The 12,542-nt window shown below is 35.1% G+C and overlaps 1 protein-coding gene across 1 annotated transcript in view; it reads right to left on the bottom strand.

Moving 5' to 3' along the window:
* UHRF2 (ubiquitin like with PHD and ring finger domains 2) overlaps positions 1 to 12,542 on the bottom strand; it is a 76,834-nt gene that overhangs the window by 10,723 nt on the left and 53,569 nt on the right. The window contains exons 7-10 of the mRNA XM_042914152.1: positions 10,968 to 11,091; positions 10,566 to 10,673; positions 6,994 to 7,098; positions 1,488 to 1,594 (exon numbers count right to left, since the gene is read on the bottom strand). Coding sequence (XP_042770086.1) covers positions 1,488 to 1,594; positions 6,994 to 7,098; positions 10,566 to 10,673; positions 10,968 to 11,091 — 444 coding nt within the window. The remainder of the gene's footprint in view (positions 1 to 1,487; positions 1,595 to 6,993; positions 7,099 to 10,565; positions 10,674 to 10,967; positions 11,092 to 12,542) is intronic.

The following is a 12,542-nucleotide window of genomic DNA, read 5'->3' as shown; positions in this document are numbered from 1 at the left end:
ATGTGTACTCAAAACTTAACGTATAAATTAACTGAATGGATGTCAGAGTCCCTACGGTAAGTCAATCCTAAATTGTTTTCAGTCAGAATTTTATTTTCACTACCTTCTCTTAAATACAAACATTTTTACAACTTGTCAATTATTTTCTGAGATTGTAACATAATGGTAAACAGGGTTATACTTAGATTCTTTAAAAGCTTGAAAAATATTTACCATTTACATTACAAGTGCAGGTAGTTAGGAAACAAATCTCATTCAATCAAAATAATTCATTATTATTAAAGGGTAAATATAATCTTCAGATGAGACAACTTAAAAAAGCACTTTTAAAAATTCAAGATATACTTTCACTGACAAAAACATCAAAATATTTCTAACTCCTTTTAAGATCATTCCTCCTAAAGAGCTGCTTTCTCGCTAGAAAAAGACTAGGGACTGGACTCCTACTTCAGGAATGTTTCACCAGCAAATCTGACCTGTCTCCTCTGCTGGTTCAGTTAAATAATCCTACTGTCAGAAATAATAGAGAAGGAAGACATAAAAACAGACTATGTAATTTGGTATGCAACAAATTCTTGAAATCATACTGGTATATTCTTTACTTCACACGGTAATCAGAAATTAAGGGCACACTACTTAAAACCGAGTGATTCAGATTCAAAGAAAAATACTCATTTTTACTCAATAATCCATAAAACACTCGTAACAATAGGATATAAAAATTTTGACTTTATGAAATTGATCTAAAAATTATGACAAGTTATAATGTGGTTGTTGCTATCTGATGATCTGGGTCACTTTATTATTATTGCTATTAGCATGCATTTATGAACTAAAACATTTTGAAGTCATCAAGTTTTCTGCTCCCATGGAAGCTGGCATATCATTAATACCATAGAACAAAGGTCAGCACAAGGTGGCTCTTTTGTAATGCTTTATAAGCATTTGGTTAGAAAAGGTCACTTTTATAACTAAACATTCTAACACTTAAAAGACATTATAAATCCTAAAAGCACCTTGAGTATAGCTTTAAGTTTATCTGATATTTCACTTATGCCCACAAATGTGGGCTCCCAATCTTAAACCTACTTCATATTGGTGAGTTTCCTCTAAAAAGAAGTTTGTTACTTTAAAAGACAAATCTGTGTTGGGTAAAACATAACTTTGATCCATGAGGTAGTAGATAAGCCACCTTGTTCTCAATATCACTTATATTAGATTCCCTTCCTTCAAAGGTTTCAACATGTTTTAAAATGTAAAGCACATGTATTAAGACTGGGAATTATGTTATTTACAAAATATAAAGAAATAAGTTACAATACTTATAAACAATTATATAATCAGATAATGGGATTTTAAATTTAGATCTTTAACTCTCAATTTAAGATTCTGCCCTACAGAATAACTTACAAATTATATTAATATAATCAAACTTTTATACAAAGCCCAAATAAATAGACTTTACAAACTCTAACAGTAAAGAATACCTGTTCATGTTTGTTAATGTTTGATCAGCTGATGGTGCACCAATTCTTTTATTACCAGCAAGATTTTTACCACCACTCCCAGTGTATGTGAATTCATCACCTCGGTCCTACAGGAGAAAAATTTCAACATTAAGATACCTAAGCCCAAATATAATTTCACTAATTCTTGTTTTACAGTCAGAGCACTTGGTTAGGATGTTATGAATTTACACGTACTCTCAAGGTATATACCAAAATCAGACAAAATTTAAATGTGGTGGATGTAGTATACCTTCAAGTTATATCAAGTTATCAAGTTGATCATTTTAAAGTTATAGCTTCCAATACTTCTAAATGTGGCTATTCTCATGCTATACATATAAGCCAATAATCTACAGAATGTTAGAAAACGGGCTCCTGGGTGGCTCAGTCGGGTAAGCGGCCAGCTTTGGCTCAGGTTGTGATCCTGCGGTTCGTGAGTTTGAGCCCCACGTCAGGCTCTGTGCTGACAACTCAGAGCCTGGAGCCTGCTTCGGATTCTGTGTCTCCCTCTCTCTCTGCCCCTTCCCTGCTTTTGTTCTGTCTGTCTTTCTCTCTCAAAAACAAATAAACATTATAAACAAACAAACATTTAAAAAAATTAAAAAAAAGAATGTTAGAAAATAAGGTCTTATGGACTGGGAATATTATTTCATTTAATTCAACAGTATTAAAATAAACATCAATATTAGCTTGTAGGTTTTTACAGAATATCATTTCAGTAAATCTGATTTCCCATCAGCAATCGATGTCATACCCAAGTTTGCTGTTAAATTTCAAAATTAAAATCCTTACAGAATACTAAGTTCCCCACATTTCACGCTGTACAGGTTCACTCAAATCACACTGAGATAAAAAAAATCACCTAGCATTAAAAAGAACATTGGAAAAGAATTTGAAAACTAAACTCTGTATAAAGTATCTAGTAAATGTGAAAAAAACATGCCAAAGGAAGTAGGTATTACATAAACTAGCTCCACAAATATCTCTGTAATAGCTATAAATTTATATTGATATTACTAAGTTTCTATCTGAATCAGTACTCAAAATCAATTGAGAAGAGTATCAGTATACAAATTAATTCTATTAGCACTATCAAAATAGTGGTTCTTTTTTTTAATTATTGTTATAGTTGACACACAATATAACATTAGTCTCAGGCATCCAACATAGTGATTCAACAAAATTACACATTACTCTATGCTAACCCCAAGTGTAGCTACCATCTATCACCATACAATGCTAATATAACCATTGACTATATTATTTATGCTGTCTTTTATATTCCCATGACTTAGTAATTCCATAACTAGAAGATTCTATCTCTTACTCCTCTTCACTCATCTTGCCCATTCCCCCACCCATTAGTGTTACTTCTTTATTGCAAGATTTTAATTAGTTTAGACTGAACTCAAGATAATGAAGTGTTCTCTATTAAATCCTTGTCTGTAATAAAGGTCAATTATTTTGTATCTTGTTTTTCCTTTGGATAAAGTCAAAACTAAAATTTCATGTTTAAAAAAAATTTTTTTTAAATGTTTATTCACTTTTGAGAGATGGAGAGAGACAGAGTGTGAGCTGGGGAGGGGCAGAGAGAGAGGGAGACACAGAATTTGAAACAGGCTCCAGGCTCTGAGCTGTCAGCACAGAACCCTGCACGGGGCTCTAACTCATGACCCGGGGCTCTAAGTCATGAACCGTGAGATCATGACCTGAGCTGAAGTCGGATGCTTAACTGACTGAGCCACCCAGGTGCCCCCAAAATCTCATGGTCTAGTAAGTGTTCTTATCTGTCTAAAAACCTTGACTTCAGTTTTTGTTGATCCAATACTGAGGACTATATCTTAAAGACTAAGGCTCATGACCTGAACCAAAATCAGGAGTTGGACACTGAACTGACTGAGCCACCCAGGCACCCCAACTCTGTCAACTTTTGAAGTTAGAATTGTGGCAGTGCAAGGAAAAGGGAGTGGGGACTAGGAGAGAATAATAGGGACAATCTAAGCTCAGTACCGTTTAAAACGAAAGAACAAAAACATTTCTGATTATTTTTCAAGCAGCAAATAAGTAAAAATAGTTATTCTACCTCATATTGTATTCTATGTCATTAACTCATCCTTACTTTAATCGTCACACCAATAGAAACTTTAATTGTCACTGGGGAAAAAAGAATTGTCAGACTGTCAGAGCTCAGTCGGTATTAGTTCAGACTAATTTTCCTAAAGAAAAATGATCAGCCCAAATTTATTACATCTTTAAGTCCATGTACCCCTGTGAGCCAGTAGCCTAAAGAAGACTGCTGTTTGAGAACCCCTCACATAAGAAGTCATCATTTATAGAGGGGACATACCACTGCCCCACAGTGACTCAATTTCCCAGTCTCTACTCTTTTTTCAAGTTGTAAAGCAGCTGTCTAACACAATAAGCTGGATGTTCCCATTCCTGCCATCATCTTTATCAAGCAAAAGGAGTTCATCTCAAATCTTCTCAACACCCCCCGCCAAAGACTATCAGATAAATATCCTAAAGCATAGTTAACATCATTAAACTTTTCTCAGACACCTTTGATGATTCCTTAATTCAAGGCTATTTAGATAGAATACAGTTGCAATTTCTGTGAGTTTCTCTCTTCTAATACTCCTTACATGTTTGCAAAACTGGGTACTACCACTACTGCTGGTAACACTTCCACTTACTGTGTGTGTGTGTGTGTGTGTGTGTGTGTGTGTGGTTAGGCTAAGATTTTACATGGATTCTTTTTACCCTCACATCAACCCTGTGATGTAAAGTATCATAAAGCCTTATTTTATAGATGAGGAAGAGGTTCGTTAACTTCCCTAAAGTCACTTAGCTAGTAAGAGATGGCACCAGGACACAAACCCTAACTGTTTAGTTCCAGAATCTGTTCCTATCACTAAGCAAACTACTTCTCAAGACAACTAAAAGGCAGACCAGCTTTGTGGATCCTCATTCCTTAAGTGAGGTCACAAAGGGCACTAAAACTAGCATTTGATTGTCAAGTTACTAGACTAAAATATTAACCAGTTTATCAACAGGTATTCAGTAGTTTCATGTCCATTCATCTGGACAGAACAAAGATCACTGGTTACATGGATGTTATACTAAATTAAAGGTTTCAAAACAAATCATTTTCTAAAAAAAAAAAAAAAAAAAAAAAGCTTATTCAGGTTTCCTCCACCTATTTCTGTACATATGATCTGCCTATGATAAAAGAGGAAAAGATTGAAAATGCTTATAAAATATATTAACATCTCCAGATACATCTTAGTTGGTGAACTAAGCCTATGTGTTTTAGCCTTAAAATATTCTTACATTATTTAACATTCTTTAACTGCTTAATACACATCATTGAGAACTCATCAGTACTGCAAATGTTTAATGTTTGATTAGTAACTATATTCAAAAGATGGGGAAAAAGGGAAGTAATAATACCCACCTGAATTCAATTGGCACTCATTTTCAACTTTACATGTTTATGTTTCATATATTTAAGATAATCTGCTATAGACAATACAATTGTTTGAATTCTTGTTATGTTCCAAGATTACATAAATTACCTCATTTAACATCAATTATTTTGATATAAAATGGTGATACTATTTTCTCTATTTTACACATGGGGAAACTGAGGTTCACTGGGGTAAAATAATTAGGCAAGTCTCACACACAAATGTGAGACTCCAGATCAAACACAACTGGGTCGATGCTAAAAACATATTAAAGAGTTTCTACTCTTGGCTTGTTTTCTTACAGAGCCTTAAAAAAAAATAAGTGCCTACTGTAATAAACTATACAACACCCTTTGTATTTCTGAAAAATACAACTTCAAAATATACATGTTAAAGGAGTACTCAAAGACTTAACTTGAATATTTCCATTTTCAGTTTCCTTTGCCATGCTAATGCAAATGTACTGCCAAATCTGCCAGTCAGAAAAATGGCAAACTTTTCTACCTTTGTCTGAAAGCATACTACATCTTGGCTTCTCCATAGCTACTCTAATTCATCATTATAATATACCATGAAAACAAACCAATGAAACAGAATGGGAGAAAATACATGTAAAGTACACATTTAATGAACAGCAAACCAAACGTGACCCAATTAGAAAAATGGGCAAACGACCTGAAGATATACCACCAAGGAGGCTATACACACAGCAAAAAAAGCAAATAAATCATGCCTAACATCATCAGCCATTTGGGAACTGTCAACTAAAACCACAATGAGATCTCACTACATACCTATCAGAATGGCTAAAGTAAAATAAAGCAACAACACTGAATGCTGGTAAGAATGTAGAGAAACTGAATCACTTACACACTGATAATAGGAATGTAAAGTAGTATAATCCCTCTGGAAAACAATTTGGCAGCTTCCTAAAAAAACTAAATGTTCAACTACCATATAACACAACAGTACACTTCTGGGCATTCATCACAGAGAAATCAAGAGTTACGTTTATAAAAAACAAAAAACAACAAAAGCCTGTACTCAAACATTTATCACAGTCATCTGTAAAGTCAAAAACTGTAACAACCTGAATGTTCTTCAATGAGTGAATGGTTAAACAAACTGTGTTATACCTATATCATGGAATACTACTCAGCAATAAAAAAGGAATAAAATATTAACACATGCCACAATTTGAGAATTATGCTGGGCAAAAAGTACCATTCCCAAAGGTCACATACTGTATGATTCCACTCATAAAAATTATTTATTTATTTATTTTTTTTGAGAGAGTGAGAGTGTGTAAATGGGGGAGGGGCAGAGGGAGAGTGAGAGAGAATCTTAAGCAGGCTCCATGATCAGTGTGGAGTCCAGCCTCACAACTGTGAGATCATAACCTGAGCCAAAATCAAGAGTCAAACACATAATGGACTGAGACGCCCAGATGTCCCCAATTATAAAAATCTTTGAAGCAACAAAATTATAGGAATGGAGAACAGATTAGTGGTTGTCAGGGGTTAGGGATGGGTTGAGGGAGAGCAGATACAGTATGTGTGGTTATCAAAGGGCACAATGAGGGATACTTGTGGTTAAGGGAAAATGTTCAGTGATCTGAATATATCAAAATGTCAATATCCTGGTTGTGATACTGTACTACAGTTTTGCAAGATGTTACCATTGGGAGGAAAATGGGTAAAGAGCACAGAGATCTCTGTAGTATTTCTAATGCTACATGTCAATCTGCAATATCCCAAAATAAAAAGTTTAATAAAAAAATGAGCTCTGTAAAGTATGTTTTCATTGCAATAATCAGCAACCACATGTATACATAAATCAACACTTGTAAAGATTAAAGACTGTCAATTGACTTTTCTTATAACTTATATAGAAGTGACCACTTCAACATAAAAACTATGCTAAAAAAAGATGGGGTTTTATACACCCTACACAAAACTTCTGTATTTTACTGAATGATTAAGAATGGTTCTAAAGAACAAGGTTGTATTATGACTTACTACTTCATCCGCAAATCCACCAGCAAGGACAAGAGAATAAGCCCCATCATTACTTCGACCATGAATTCCACCAACATGGGGCCTATGGACACCCGCTTCGCTCACCTATGAAATAAAGAGAGTCTCAAAATACCTTTGAACAGTTATGTTTACAAAATGCTTTCGTATATATTATTGGATCCTAAAACCCTCCAACTAAGAACTGAATGTCACCCAGAGTTCTATCTTTCCTCCCCGACTTTACTTCTTTCTTACTACATATCCCCTAGGTACTAAGCTGATGACTCTTAAAACTGCTCAGATCTAGAATTCCAAGTTTCAAAATAATTATTAAATAATCATCATTTTATGTCTACCGGTCATTCCAGCTCAACTTGGGTCAAACAGAATTTGCTATCAGTGGCCCAGATCCCTCCCCATCTTATTTCTTGTCTTTAATTATGGCACTGCTCCCTAGCCACATGAGAAAGGCAACAGTCATTTTTGCATCATTCTTCTCTATTCTTAAAACACATTTGGTCACAAATACTGCTGATTCAATCTCCTAAATCTCTCAAGTCTTTACTTTTCTACTTCTGCTATAATCTTAGTTTGAGTCATGAATGTTATTAACCCCCCTTTTTCACTGCCTCCAGTTTTTTCCCTTCAAACCCCATTCTACCGATCACAAACAGAAAATACTTGTAAGAACAATTCTGCTTTTAATATTCAACTGCTTAAAATATATTAAATGGTCTTATTGTATACCAAGCCCAAATTAAGTATTACACATTACTCTCTCTCAATCTGGCTCCTATCTGCTTTCCCAGCCTTAACTTTTTTTTTTTTTTTAAAGTAATTTATCGCAACGTTAGCTAACACTGTATACAGTGTAGTCTTGGCTTCAGGATTAGATTCCCGTGATTGATCACTTACATACAACACCCAGTGCTCATCCCAACAAGTGCCCTCCTCAATGCCCATCTCCCATTTTTCCTGCCCCCTCAACCCCCCACCCCATCAACCCTCAGTTTGTTCTCTGTATTGAAGAGTCTTTTATGGTTTGCCTCTATCTCTGTAACTTATTTTTTTTTCCCTTCCTCTATGTTCTTCTGTTTCTCAAATTCCACATACATATGAGTGAAAATCATATAATTATCTATTTCTGACTGACTTATTTCACTTAGCATAATACCCTCCAGTTCCATCCATATTGTTGCAAATGGCAAGATTTCATTCTTTTAAATTGCTGAGTAGTATTCTATTGTGTGTGTGTGTATGTGTGTATATATGTGTATGTGTGTGTGTGTGTTTGTTTGTGTGTGTATATATATATACACACACACACATACATACACCACATCTTTTAATCCATTCATCAGTTGATTTGGGCTCTTTCCATAATTTGGCTATTGTTGATAGCACTGTTATAAACATTGGGGTACATGTGCCCTTATGAATCAGCACTCCTGTAGCCTCAGGATAAATTGCTAGTAGAGCTACTGCTGAGTTGTAGGGTACTTCTATTTTTAATTTTTTGAGGAACCTCCACACTGTTTTCCAGAGTGACTCCACCAGTTTGCATTCCGACCAACAGAGCAAGAAAGTTCCCCTTTCTCTATATCCTTGCCAACATCTGTTGCTGTCTAAGTTGTTAAATTTAGCCACTCTAACTGGTATGAGGTGGTATCTCAATGTGGTTTTGGTTTGTATTTCCCTCATGATGAGTGATGTTGAGCATCTTTTCATGTGTCTGCTGGCCACCTGGATGTCTTCTTTGGAAAAGGGTCTATTCATGTCTTCTGCCCATTTCTTCACTGGATTATTTCTTTTTTGGATGCTGAGTTTGGTAAGTTCTTTTTAGATTTTGGATACTAACCCTTTAACTGATGTGTCATTTAAAAATATCTTCTCCCATTCTGTTGCTTGCCTTTTACTTTTGTTGACTGTGCCCCTTGCTGTGTAGAAGCTTTTTATCTTGATGAGGTCTCAACAGTTCATTTTTTGCTTTTATTTCCCTTGCCTCCGGAGACATGTCAAGTAAGAAGTTGCTGTGGCTGAAGTCAAAGAGGTTGCTGCCTGTTTTCTCTTCTAGGATTTTGATGGTTTCCTGTCTCACATTTAGATCTTTCATCCATTTTTAATTTATGTTTGTGTGTGGTGTAAGAAAGTGGTCCAGTTTCATTCTTCTGTGTGTTCCCAGCCTTAACTCTTATCTCCTCCAGCTTCTCCTTCATAGAGCAAATGTTTGAACCAAAACTACTCAATGTTACCCAAACATGCTACCCAATTCGTTAGTTTAATCATGCTATTCTACTACTTCAATGGCCTATTGCTTCTCCCCATAGGTCTTCAATTTTGGCTCACTAAAACAGCATTACTTTGTGTTCCTCAAATTCCCTGGACGGTGCACAGTGGGGCAGGGAAAGACACACATTAGAAGCCAGTGAGAAGCTAATAAAAGCCTCAGAACCTGAGTGTAAGCCTTGAAAACACCAGGTACTTCAGAAGATGGGACCACCTGATTCTCAATCTCATCAATCCTGATGACAATAAATCTCTTCTGATTCTTCCCCACTTCCTAAATGGCAAATCCATTCTTCTAACTGCTCAGGCTAACAACTGCAAACGCATCTGAGACAGTATTAATGGGGGCTTTTAAAGTTTGGGAATGAATTAGTGATAGGTATATAAAAAAAGAATGAAGCAAACAAAAACCCAAGGCAATTAAAAATATGCTAAGTGTACTTTTTATTGTATTTATATTATATTGTATTTATTTGTAGTATTTTTTACTGTATTTAAAGATTTGAGTCATACTATACAACATGCATATGTATTTAGCCAAAATTGTAATATAACCATTGCAAACATGGGAAGACACACAGTGTGTTAAACTTAATGCTCATCAACCATAGAAAGAAGTTAATAAAACTAAAATACAAAGACAAAAGCAGTATAAACATGCTACTTAGAAATAAGGAGGTAAATCTAGAAGAAACAGCTAAAACTTCAAAGTGGTGGTGCCTGAGAAACAGAAAATGAGGACAAAAAACTTTTAAAATCTCTATAACGATAAAATTACCTTTATAATAAAGAAATTAGAAATGGATACAACAGGAAAAGATGTGACAAGTGATTTTATCATTGGATCACCTGGCACTTCCTCTGACCAACAACTTAACATTCATTCCGGAGGATAAGCTACAAACAAAACACCCGGAATGAGCTTTCTTGGACTTCAACAACATTAAATGAGAACTTACCACAAATTTTAAAGAAAGAAACCCCTAATATTTCAAATATTAAATTCTCAGCAAGAAAAATTCTCTAGAAAGTTTAATAATGTTAACTGTCATATCTAGAAAACAGTAAAAATGATTAAAAAAAGCACAGCTGATGCCTAATTCCATGATGTATGGACCTGTTAAACTATGTGGAAGAGTCTACTCATCCTATAGAGAATCTTTCATTGTAACAACTGAATGCCATGCGATACAACCTAGATTAGCCCACTTATAATCAATAGATACTGACACTGCTACAATTTTTTACAACTTTACCCTTTCAACAAAGTCAATTTAAAAACATACCTGAACTCTAAATCTCCATGTTGATCCAACAGGAATCCCAGGAATAGGTCCATAATGATTAGAAGGAACAATAGTACATTCTCTAGTGCGACCAACACAGGCCATCCCCTACAAGTTATAGAACAAGTTGTTTGACAAATTGGTTATGTCTACCCTTAAAGCCAAATCTTAAAGTCAAATAAAATGAGAACAAAACAGAAACCTAACTGCATAATTAATACATAATTTATATGATTTAATTAACACATAATTAAGTTATAGCAAATAAACAATAAAATTATTTAATATTTCTGATACAGCAAATGTAATTTATGTCACTACTACTGTTGGTATCAAACAGTTATAACTTGCATTACAGTTAAAACATTATAGCTAAGAAGGAAAGATGACTTTCTTCCTTACCCTGCCCCAGTCTCTCCGGCTTTCAGTACTAGCTGATGGCATCTTTGCTTTCTTTTTACTCATCTTGAGTCTTTCACCAGCCTTTACAACTTCACTGGAATCAGTTTTACAGGAAGGACAATACCTTTAAAAGAGAAAGGAATTTTAATATACCATATTAAAGCCAGTAACAGAATGGCCTTTCTAGGTCAGAAAATGTTTTAAGATGTAATAGTTGGTGTATAATATAGATGTTCAGCTGGCATTTTAGTATTAAACTTTTCAAAATATTTATATGGTTAAGGTAGCAAAAAAAAAAACCCTTATCATTCCTTTAAAGAATGTGAAAGATTATAATATCATAGAATCTCAAATTCAGTTCAAAAGCCAGAGCTGTCCAATTCAAATGGCAGCATGCGCTCTGATCTTATCACTAACCTGGAGAATGGAATTTACTCATTTGAAGTTCCTATTATTAAAACAAAAGTAGCAAGAATAGATGATCCTAGACTGTTCAACTATACAACTGATACATCTCCCCATCTAAATTAGTTATTAGAACTCTCCAAGTCAAAACGTATAGTCTATCACAGCTAATATAGGAATATATATATATAGGAATTAGGGGGTATGTTTATGGAAATCAAGATCTCCAGCTGGACTACTTTTGTGATACTTGTCAAGTAAGCAATTGAATGAATACAGGAATACAGAGCCCAGGGAAGATTAGCTATGAAGATATCAAAAATTTAGAACCATTAGCTTCATATTTAAAGTCTCATGATAGGATGAGGTCATCTAGGGAGCAAGCATGAAGAACAAAAAGCAAGTGAATAGTGCTGGAATAGTTTTGGAAAACTCCAAAATCTGGTAGATATGAGAAAACCAACAAGAGATTAAGAAGGAAAGGCCAGTGGAGTAGGATGAAAATTAGGTCATATGGTATCATAAAATCTATAAAGACAGAGAGCTGATAAGTATAAGTAAGGAGAGGGTTTAGACAGGACCAATGGATTTGGCAACACGGAATGTGTCTGTGAGCCTAACTTAAACAAATATAGTGGAGTTGTGAGAAGGAAAGTCCAATTGGAGAGCTGAAGTATGAACAGGAGGAGAGGAAATGGAAATTACCAATGCAGACAGTTCTTGAGAAGCTTTGCCATAAAGGAAGCAAAGAAATGGGATCAAGGGAAGGGTGTGTGTGTGTGACTGAATAGATTATAGGATACTGAGAATAACCCAGCAATGGCAATCTGGGAGAGGAATTCACTGTAGGAATGAAGTTCCTGAAAAGGCAAAGGGATACGGAACTGTGAGAGCAGACAGAAGGGCTCGCATTTTAGAGAAGCAGGAACATACTGTCCACAGAAACAAAAGGGAAGAAAAATATATGAGATTTTAGAGGAAATATGTTTACAGATGGTAAAATTCAGGCTGTGACCACGCAAGGCAGAGGAAGGGGGTGAAAGGAAGAAGTTACATCCCTTCCCTCCACCCACCCTTACAGCCTCTGTGGTAATACAGTAACAACCCTCCCAACAGATGGGGATAGGCCAAAGGGAAGAAAACAATCTATTCTTTACAGTAACACCAGCT

Source organism: Panthera leo, chromosome D4, assembly GCF_018350215.1.
Source record: "Panthera leo isolate Ple1 chromosome D4, P.leo_Ple1_pat1.1, whole genome shotgun sequence".
Classification (NCBI taxonomy): Eukaryota; Metazoa; Chordata; class Mammalia; order Carnivora; family Felidae; genus Panthera; species Panthera leo.
The sequence above is the reverse complement of the archived record's forward strand: the minus strand, read 5'-3'. Positions and strand labels throughout refer to the sequence as shown.